At 32.4% G+C, this 11460-nt stretch overlaps 1 protein-coding gene across 1 annotated transcript; it reads left to right on the forward strand.

Moving 5' to 3' along the window:
* Positions 1-427: 427 nt before the first annotated feature.
* Positions 428-8467, forward strand: LOC107465324 (formin-like protein 11). Its single transcript, XM_016084307.3, has 4 exons — positions 428-2362; positions 2442-2632; positions 4528-4763; positions 7345-8467. The coding sequence occupies exons 1-4, from the start codon at positions 696-698 to the stop codon at positions 8080-8082; spliced, it is 2832 nt and encodes a 943-aa protein (XP_015939793.1). The 5' UTR covers positions 428-695; the 3' UTR covers positions 8083-8467.
* Positions 8468-11460: the final 2993 nt, after the last annotated feature.

Consider the following 11460-nt stretch of genomic DNA (forward strand, 5'->3'; position numbering starts at 1 on the left):
GGAGAAATCTTGTAAAATCACCCGCATAGAGTTAGGCAAGCCCAACAAAAAGGGGACCCCACTATCTACTTTTACCATTGTCTTTGATCATGACTTTTAGCTCCTAAAACACAAAAAAGGAGCTTATCTAATCCAACTTCAAATTCAATCCCAGAAAAAAAGATCTTAATCTTTTAGAGCATGTCATGTTATTTGATTACAAAAAGTGCGGGAAAAAATAATAATAACAATAATAATAATAACCTCATAAAAACCCTAAAAACCTACCTTTCTTTAAGACATTTCCGACAAAGCAGGTTAAACAAAAGCATATAAGACAAAGGAATTAAGTCAAAGTTTGAAAAAGAAAGAGATTTTGCATACAGTGTTATGTCCATGCATTAAGTTTGTCTTCAAAATTATTAAATGTGAGAAGAGATAAGAGTGTATGAACAGTAAAGAAAAGAAAGTCCCAATTTACAACCACAACTGCCAGGTTCAGGGGTTCCTTGGAGTAGCATTAAAGACACTGTTTTCAGTTTCAGATCTTCTATTGCACACATTACATACATTACCAGCACCAAAAGAAAAACCCCAAAAAAGAAATGGAACAACAAAAGGGTAAAAGACAAGAAACTTTTATAAGGGGAAAGCTGCATTGATTTCTAGATGACATTTTAGTTGGAATCAGAAGAAGTAAGAAGAAAGAAGAAATAATGGGGGGCTCTGAGGCTCTTAGCATGTTGTTCTTCATCATCACCACCTTCTTGATGATGATTCTGCTATCATCATTGCAGCAAAGTACCCACATTATTTTTACTGTGGATTCTTTGTGGAATAGTTATGATGTTCATGACATGTATTTCATTGATGAGAGCAGCATTCAACAAGGGAACAACATCAATGATGGAAACAGCAACAAGAAGAATGTTGAGAAAATCTCAGGTTTGGATGAGAATGAAGAGAAGCAAGCCATGTTTGTTGAAACATTCAGAACATTGCTTGGACTCAAAAGCTTCCACGAAAAAGTACCTTCTTCATCTTCTTCTTCTGAGTTATTATTCTCATTCTCATTCTCTCCTTCACATTCTCCATCACCAACAAGCATTGAACCTGAGGCTGTAGCTCCATTTTCTCCAGCACCTTCTCCTGTGGTTCACAACCATCATCACCATCATCGTCATCATCATTATTATCATTCTCATTGGAATCTGAAGAAAGAAGCTCATCATCATCATGAAGAAGATAGAGGCAGAGCTAAGAAAATACTAGTAGCAATTCTTGTTTCTGTGGGAATTGCTACATTAATCTGTGGTTGTGCCTTAATCTTCTTCTGCAGGAAATTCAGGAACCAAAGGAAGAAACCAAAAAGGACCATGCCACTCTGTAGCAGCAAGAAAAAGAACAAAAACAAGGTGAGTTTAAACTCGAGGCTAGATCTGTTTTATCTTGATTCCTTAGGTGAAGATTTAGAACAACAACAACCACAAGAAGAAGCAGAAGCTTGCACCTTGAAAGAAATTAGTTATCAGAATAATGCTACTGAAGACTGTGACAATGTTAGTAGTTCTTCCACAAAGGAGATTCTACCTGTTCACGACGAAGAGGAAGAAGATATTGAATCTGAATCTGAATCTGGTGGAAGAGAAATTGGAATCTCTGCTGACCCTGAAGAAGAAGAAGAAGAAGAGAATCATTCGTCAGAGAATGAAAGTTTTCATTCCATTATTAATTCACAAACAAATTCAAGACTCTCTAATGCTTCATCTTCTAGCCTTGTTAGTGAAACATTAATGTCACCAAAGGATTCATCACCATTACCAAACCAATTTCTTAGTTCACCAAATAACTCAATTTCAAACCCTAAACCACAACCACTTACTCCAAAACATGAAAATCAAGAAACTGATGAGACTATTAACCAATTTGTCAAACCCTCCACATCTCCACCGCCTCCTCCGCCACCGCCGCCGCCACCAACTCCGCCTCTTCAAATGCCACTCTTCAGATTACATTCTCTCACTTCTTCATCCAGAGCTTCCTCTCCCTCTCCGCTTTCTTTAAAATCTCATAACTTCTCATCACCATCTCCAAGAAACTCAGACTCAAATCAAAGTCCTCAAACAGAGTTGCCTTCTCCGCCGCCGCAACCGGCGAAATCTCCACGCAACAACAACATTCCACCACCGCCATGTCCACCACCGCCATTTCCAAAGAGCAATGTCAAAACACCTCCTCCTCCACCATCTCAACTACCTCAATTCACGGCACTAGGCAAAGATGGAGCACCGCTTCCAAAACTGAAACCGCTTCACTGGGACAAAGTAAGAGCCGCACCAAATCGCACTATGGTTTGGGATAAACTAAGATCAAGCTCCTTTGAGTAAGTAATCAATGGATGTGTAATTTGTGTGAACCTTTTTAAGCATATTATTTATGAATTTTAATTTTAATGATTTCAGGTTGGATGAGGAAATGATTGAGTCACTTTTTGGATACAATTTACAGAGTTCTATCAAGAATGAGGAAACAAAGAGCAAAAGCCCTTCTCCAAGCAAGCATGTTCTTGAGCCTAAACGGCTTCAGAACATTACGATACTATCAAAAGCTATAAATGCAACAGCTGAGAATGTATGTGAAGCCTTAATACAAGGTAAACTCCTCAATCATAAAACTATAATTGATGAACCAATTTTTAGCCAGGTAACACATCACCTTTAAGATTCATTGTCTATAATTTGAAGTACAGGATTGATAGTTTAAGACTTAATTTAAAAAAGTTGATTAATATTGGTCTAAAAAATTGGATTCTTAATTATATTAGGTGTGTACTAAAATCAACTATTAATATAAAATATACATTGAAATGAAAAAATATATATAAAAAATGAAAAAAATTATATATATTTTTATACACAAATACATAATAACTCTTATTTAAGAATTGATTTTTTGTGTACACAAACAACATGATTATTTTTATGTTAAATGATGTATACTAATTTTAATTAGGTTTAATTACTCTGTTGATCCTTATAGTTTTGCGAAATTTTCAATTAGGTCCCTATACTTTTTTTCTTTTAATTGAATCCTTGCACCAATTTATTTTTTTAATTGGGTCCCTACACTTTTTTTTCTTTTTATTTAGGTCTATATACCAATTCTTTTTTTTAGTTGGGTCCCTATAAAATTAAGCCAATTACTACCAAGAGAGACTTAATTAAAAAAAAATTAGTGTAGGAACTCAATTAAAAAAAATATAAGGACCTAATTAAAAATTTCACGAAACTATAAAGACCAAACCACCAGAATAATTAAACCTTTTAATTACACGTTCAAAACTTCAATATGCATTATCATCACAAGTATGATGGGAATAATACATAATGGTGTAATGTAATTAAGTTTGAAAGTGAGTTGAGATGAGTTGAGTTAGACCAAGTTTAAGTTTGGTTCACGAAAATTGAATTTAGTTCATGGTTTACTTCATTAACAATCAAGCTTATTTTTTAATTTTAAGCTTGGCTTACCAACAGCTCACGAACTAACTTAAATAACAGGAACATAATCTATAATTCTATATCAATAAATTATTACTTATATATTTTTAAAATTATTAAGAAAATCAAATTTATATATTGTCTGTCTATCAATTATAAATTTTATATTTATGTCCTGTATCAAAATTATATATAAAAAATAAATATAAAATTTTAAATAATTAAAAATATTAATATATATTAAAGCTCGACTCATTTAATTTATGAGCTTAATTCTAAACTCAAATTTGGCTCACCAGCTTATGAGATCAGCTTATCAAACTATTAACGAATCGAAGTAAAGCTGAGTTATGAGCTAAGTTTGACTCGCTCTCAGCACTAAATGTAATATTTCATACAATGAGATTAAGTTATTAAAACCTTATATCTACTTTGTTAGTGAATATATTTTCAATAGAAAAGTTAACATTCATTATGAAGAAAAATAAACATATGTATAATTTATAAAAAAAATAAGCAAAATTTAAGCATTATTAAAAAAATGAAAAATAAACATTAACACTATCCAAACTAATTAATAAATATGAAAGGCTGCTAAATACAAATAAAACTAAAATATCTTTTTAAGTCATATTTATTTCTTCAATATATTTACTTTTTATGTAAAATATATTTACTATATATATACATATATAGCGACATTTGGTATATATAAATTAAACCTTAATTATTTTACAAATTCTCTTTTGCGTGGTATAGACTTTATGGACATTGGTTAAATAATGTAATGTTTGTCCCATACTATGAGATAAAGTATTTATCTCCTGCTAATCATGAAATTTAATAATGTGATGAATATGAGAATATTATATCCGAACATTTTAATGGAATACCAATTTACTCGAACACCGACGTTTTATTTATTTATATGCATCACGGGATGCATGGGAATTTATGTGCCACATGTCTAAGCAGACTATTCAATTGTGGAATCAACGTTGCTACATAAATCTACTAAGATTAAAAATCCATTTTGTGAAAAATGCAGGTAAGGGCCTTTCTTTGCAACAACTAGAGGCATTGGTGAAAATGGTGCCCACAAAGGAAGAGGAGGCCAAGCTTGCCAACTATAAAGGCGACATCAATGAATTGGGGTCCGCAGAGAGGTTTGTGAGGACAATGCTTCAAGTCCCATTTGCCTTTCAAAGGGTAGAAGGCATGCTTTACAAAGAGACTTTTGAAGACGAAGTTGTTCACCTAAGGAACTCTTTTTCAATGCTAGAGGTAATACTCATCATCATGTTACCAAAAACTTTTAATGCTTTACTTTAGGAAAATTCTTAGAGCTAATAATTAAATCATTAAATGTGTAGCACCTCAGTTATAGTTGAAATGTTGAAAACTGTGACAAAATGTGGATGTATTAATTCGAAAATGCACCGTTTAAAATTTTTTCCCGATATAATATTTAATTTGGTCTGTGACTTTATATACATGTTTTAACTTAGTTCTTAAAATTTTAATTGTCTCTATTTAATCTTCAAACTTTAATTTTTAGGATAATTTTTGGCAAACAGACATTAAAATTGTATTTGATTATGAAATAAAGCAAGATAAGACATTGAGAATAAGATACAAAGAATAGAAATACAAAAATTATTAGTATTTTTATATTTGTTTAGTAATAAATTATAAAAGTCTAATTTATTCTTATTTTTTTATTTAAAAAATTTAAAAAAATAATAAAAAATATCATTATAAAAAATTAATAAGAATAATGAAATAAAAAAGAAAAATAATTAAGTTTTATCTCTTGTCATTGTTTTGGTATTTTTTTGTCAGGCTCTATATAAAATATATTAATTTAGTGTTTTTGAATATAATGTCTCAATTTATATCTCATCTGACAAACACAATTTTGTATCTCTGTATTTTTGTCTTAGTATCTCTATAAATAAATACAACCTAACGAAATGCTAATGTAGATAGCTGAATGCCAAATTGGCCTATTAAAAAGAACACCGGTTTGGTTTTGATGTTTAAATAACCCAAAAATAATACAATGTCACTTGTTTTGGTGTTTTTGGAAATATTTTCTTTTAAAACAGGTGATTCGGCATGTTTTTGTACTATTTTGTTTGTCAAAACAAAAACGTCATTTTTGGGAGCGTAATATAGCATCCGGCTATTTATATTAGCATTCTGTTATTGTTTGTTTGCCAAAAATTGTTTTTGGAACGAATGTGAATTAGTTCACAAGGTTTAAAAATTAAGTAGAGGTAATTAAAATTTTAATGACTTAATTAAGATTTATGTGTAAATTTAGGGATTAAATTGAGTATTTTTTTTTTTTTCCAAATGATGTGGTCAAATATGATCATTTACTGTATGTTCTTTTAAGTGGGATAAAGGAATATGTTATATGGTAAAAGTTTGTTTTTAACTAATTTATTTTGATTACCAAATATTTTTGTAAATCCAATTGCTGCAATGTGGCATGCTATAAATCACAATTTAAAACGATAGATGTTCTTATTCTCCTTCATTTCAATGACTTTTTTTTTATAAAACGTATAATTATATAATTATCTTGGGTTTTTTTTAACCAATGTTGATGATATATTTTCTTAATGTTAGACTTTACAGTTTTGTTAATTTAATTATTATACATAATAACATGAGAATTGATTGTTTTCTTATTTAATTATTGATCATATATGACAGTTAAATAAATTGACATGAAGCTAATCAAAATAGTATATATGCCTTTAAATTCTTCAATTAAAAATTTTAAATTTGAATATTTCAAATGGAAAAATCTCTGTTTAAAAACTCTGACTCCCTTTGTGAAACTTAAATCGGGTCACATTTTAATATTTTCAATGTACTAAATAATTGTAAAAGTTAGTTCATTCTTTCCATGAAATTTTCTACTTCAAGTAAGATTCTTTAATCAAAACCCTTTAAACAAGTAATCCAACGTTAAATTAAAGAAACATGCACGATGCACACAAATATGAAAGTTCTTGCTTATATATCAATTTTATTATGGAGTTAACAAAAAGAGTCAACTTCAGGCTTCAGCTAATAAATAATTATTGGGTGATAGCTAAACAAAGTCACTTGCTATGTTTTTTAGGAAAATAATATTAGAGAACTAACATTATAATAGTCAATAAATATATTATAGTTAGTTATTAAATAAATCTAAGTATAAAATATGCTAGATATGAGTTTTTATTGAGTTTAAATTTTAGATTTTTTTAATTGAATTTTGGATATTCTCATTTTTAAGAGTTTCATATATTTTTTTCTTGTGTTGAATATTGATTGCAATATTGGTTCTGCAATGTTGAATCTCAATTTTTTTTATATTATTCTTTTACTCTTTCTCACTCTTTTTTCCTTCGTGCCAACACCCTAGATTCTAAATAATTCTAACCTTAAATCTTAAATTTTATATTCTAAATTCTAAATTTAATCTTAAATTTTACACTCTTAATTAGTTTTATTTTGTTTCACTTTTAAATGTTCCTTTTACTGAGTTTTAGATGATTTCATTGTTTTTAATTTTGAATATTTTCTTGTAATGTTTATTTCTTTCTAATTACAAAGGACATGCTACGTTATTACGTGTATACTAAAATCAGCCACCAAAGTTAATTACTAATATAAGATATATGCTAAAATATAAATATACATTAAAAATAAATTAAATCACACATGTATTTATACACAAATATATTAGTGGCTGATTTTAGTAACTGATTTTAATGTACAAATAACATTTTTGAATTTAAAGTTACTTGGCATAATTAATGTTGGAGTCCTATAGTTTTTCCTTACATATATGTGAACTATGTAGGAAGCATGCAAGGAACTAAGATCAAGCAGGCTGTTCTCGAAGTTACTAGAAACCGTGCTGAAGACAGGGAACCGCATGAACGTGGGGACGATCCGCGGCGGGGCAAGAGCATTCAAGCTCGACGCCCTTCTCAAGCTAGCAGACGTCAAAGGCATTGATGGCAAAACCACGCTGCTCCACTTTGTGGTTCAAGAAATCATCCGATCCGAAGGGATTCGAGTTTCAGACAGCATCATGGGAAAAATAAGTCAAAAGAACAACAAAAACAGGACCGAAGAACAAAAGGAAGAGGACTACCGAAGAATGGGACTTGAATTAGTCTCTGGCCTAAGCACGGAGCTCTACAATGTGAAGAAAACCGCCACCATCGACTTAGATGTTCTTGCAAGCTCTGTGTCAAATCTATCTGAAGAAATGGCAAAGCTAAAACAACTCGTGGGGAAGGATTTGCATAATGATGGAGAGAGCAGTGAGGGGTTTGTTAACACTATGAAGTGCTTCTTGAGTTATGCTGAGAAGAAGCTGAAGGAGTTGGAAGGAGATGAGAACAGAGTGTTGTCACGTGTGAAGGAGATAACTGAGTATTTTCATGGTGATGTCAGCAATAAAGAAGATCAAAACCCACTTAGGATCTTTGTTATAGTGAGAGATTTCTTGGGGATGTTGGATAGCGTGTGTAAAGAGCTTAGAAGGAATAAATCTACTCGTAGCCCAAACCCTCTTGCACCATTTAGATAGGATTTTGAGAGTAGGATATTTTGGGAGTGTGTGTGTCTCCCTGCCTCTCTGTTCATAGGAAAATTCAGATTTTTCAAAGGATGTTAAGTTTATAACTTTGTTTTGCTTTTTTTTTTTTAAATATTCTTTTAATGGAGTTTTTGGAATATTTGGAGCTTTTATCAGTTGGAACTTAGAGCAGGGCTTTTCTTCACTTCTTGAGGAATCATTAAAGCCATTTTAACTTTGGGAATGGGAGTTGTAGACACTAATCCTTGCCCTTGACATTGTTGTGTTGTTAGAAATACTAATAAGTCTAGTTTTGTAAAGAGATCTGAATGCACTAAGATTCGTGTGTACTTATATGTAATTATTTTAAATTTCGTACATGAAGTGATATACATTATTTTATTATGTCAATTTAATATACAAGATAACCAATAATAATATATTTTTCATGTATTTTTATCTTGCAAGATGAGCTAACGGTTGTCAGCGAACTATAACTCAAATAACATAGTCTTCCAATTTTCACCTAAAAGTCTCGGATTCGAATCTCACAATTAAGTAAATCAACCATAAAAAAAATTATAGATATGCAGTGATGTCCGTTGTTTATAAACAATAAACAACTAGTAATCTAGGCACCTTTGTAGGAAGGATATTCCAAGAGTGGAATCATGGATCTAGCTTTAAATTTTTGCGCTCGAAGCAACATGCATATCTATTGTCTTCCTCTATAGATATTCAAAAAAAAAAAATATACAGATCATTCTTTCTTTCTCCATCTATTAATGTCTCTAACTAGGCATTTGGATGCTTATCAAAATTCTTCTGTCCAGTGAGTACTTCTATGACTGCTTTTGAGTCAAACTCAATTCTTAGTCTCTTCAATCCCATAGTATAAGCTAACTCAAGACCTTATTTGATTTCCCATAATTTGGCATAGAAGGTTGAAACATTTTCCAATGTTATATGAGAAACCAACCACCCATTTGCCATTTTCATTTTTCAAAAGCCCACCGCATCCAGCCTTGCTCTCTCCTCCGTATACCGGAGCCATCCGAGTTTTGAGACACCCACCCACACCGTGGGACGACCCATTTAATATTGCAAACTTCGAATGTCCTGTTCAGCGCCAAATTCTTTCTTCTCCGCACAGTTTCGGTAATCTCATCGACCTTCTTCAACACCTCCAGAAGAGGATTGGGAGGTCTTTTGTAATTCTGATTGTGGGTTTTCCGTGTGACTTAATTGGTTTAGTCCAATAAGTTAATAATAGTTTGTTAGAGATAATTAATTTGTAAATCAAAGCAGTTAGAGATAACTAACAAAGTGATAATTAGTTGTAGATATTTTTGGTCACTTGATAAGTTTATTAGTTTATTACAGATGAATTCAATCCCTGATGTATATATATTAGCCTCATGACTAATAGAAAACCCCAACCTTTCTGTTTCACTTCACAAAACTATTTCCCTTTACGGGCCTGCTACACATACAAGCCTACAAGCAAACAAGTTGGCCCAGCCCAAACAGAAATCACGCGCATGAAGAGAGATAAGATGGCGCGTCAAAATCACACGCTCAACATTCGAACGGTTACGTATGGCAGACTCTTCCACTTCTTCCACTTCTTCCATTTCTCAAGGCGCTTTCAAAACAACGAAACCCTCTCATTTTCGAGCAAAAATCAAGTTTCAAAATATAGAAATCGTAGTTCGAAAACTGCATCAAAACACCATCAACCTCTCTGTGAAGAATCTGAAGAAAAAACAAACCAAGAATACTCAACGTAAGTCCATTAAAATACTGTATATTTTACTTTTCTTCTACGTCGTTCTTCTAGGGTTTACTATTACTCTTACTTCTTTGTTATACTGTTCTAAGTTATACGTCGTTCTTCTAAGTTCTACGTCGTTCTACATTGTTATTCTAAGTTCTCCTGCTATTTTTGTTGATTTTTGGGGGGTTTATTCCGTAGATTCGGGGGTGTAAACTGCTTAACCTTGTAATGTGGCTTGATATTGAAGCATGGTTGAGTGATATCTGACTGATATCTATATGGATGTATCTGAATAATATCTATGGGTGTACCTCACTGTAATCAATGGGTGTATCTTCTTTGACATCTTTGGGTGTATCTGAATAATATCTATGGGTGTATCTCACTGTAATCAACGGGTGTATCTTGTTTGATATCTTTGGGTGTATCTGAATAATATCTATGGGTGTATCTCACTGTTATCAATGGATGTATCTTGCGAATATCTTTGGGTGTATCTGACTCTTATATATGGGTGTATCTTACTGTTATCAATGGATGTATCTTAATTGTTATCAATGGGTGTATCTGAGTCATATATATATGGGTGTATATTACTGATATCTTTGGGTGTATTTTTAGTTTCAGAGAAAATGGCAGCAAGAAACCAAACTAAAGACCTCAAATGTGCCACACATCTCCTGAATGATAAGTTCAGAAACATGACTGAGGAGAAGAAGGCGATTGTGAGGGATCTTGGATTCGGTGGGTTGATGTACATCCCACCACTGAGGGTGGATCACCAACTCTTAAGGGAGCTGGCAAACAACTTCAAACTTGGGGAGAACAAACTGAAGACAGGATATGGTTCTTTCCTAATAACCCCAAAAAAAATAGGTGATGCGCTTGGCATCAATGCAACAGGTAATTAGCTCAAAATTATAGATGAATATTAAGTTGTTGCTTGGGTGTATATTAACCTGATGCTTGGGTGTATTTGAACCGACTTGGATGCTTTGTTGTCTTTCTTTTTGTAGGAGATCTATTTCCTGAGAAAGTTGACTATAAGAAACTTTCTGATGATGACAAAATAATTTATAGAAGATTCCAGGGTAAGACCCTCAAAAGTCTTACCGATGAAATGATGGAAATCGGCGTTGGCAACGAAGAGGAACGCCTGATGTTCAAGAGGATATTCATCCTCTACATACAGATGGCGTTCCTTTTGCCAACGACGATAAACAAAATATCACCCGTGCACCTGGCCCCAATTTTTAAGATGGACGGCATATCGGAAAGAAACTGGGGGGCATGTTTTGACCTTCATGATCAAGGGCATAACAGACTATCAAGAGAAGAAGAAGAAGGCAATCAATGGCTGCCTCTTCGCCCTGATGATAATCTACTTTCATCTTTCAAAAAACAAAGGCAAGAACAGGGCTGAAAGACCACAAAAGCCATGGATTGCCAACTGGACTAAGGAGCAGTTGGTGAAAAGAATGAATGAAGAGAGAGAGAAAACTTTGGTGAGTAATCATAATAAGTTGGTGTATTTTATTTACCCGAATGGTGCTAACTAAAATATCTCATGTTTCAGGGGATTCTGAATTTGGCAGAGACAAGAGAAAAAATGA

Source organism: Arachis duranensis, chromosome 9 (assembly GCF_000817695.3).
Source record: "Arachis duranensis cultivar V14167 chromosome 9, aradu.V14167.gnm2.J7QH, whole genome shotgun sequence".
Taxonomy (NCBI): Eukaryota; Viridiplantae; Streptophyta; class Magnoliopsida; order Fabales; family Fabaceae; genus Arachis; species Arachis duranensis.

Excerpts from the sequence above, each read along its gene's own strand:
- LOC107465324 (XM_016084307.3), top strand. The coding sequence starts at position 696 with ATGGGGGGCTCTGAGGCTCTTAGCATGTTGTTCTTCATCATCACCACC. Across the intron at positions 2,633-4,527 it reads ATGTGAAGCCTTAATACAAG|GTAAGGGCCTTTCTTTGCAA; the intron begins GTAAACTCCTCA and ends TGAAAAATGCAG. Across the intron at positions 4,764-7,344 it reads ACTCTTTTTCAATGCTAGAG|GAAGCATGCAAGGAACTAAG; the intron begins GTAATACTCATC and ends TGAACTATGTAG.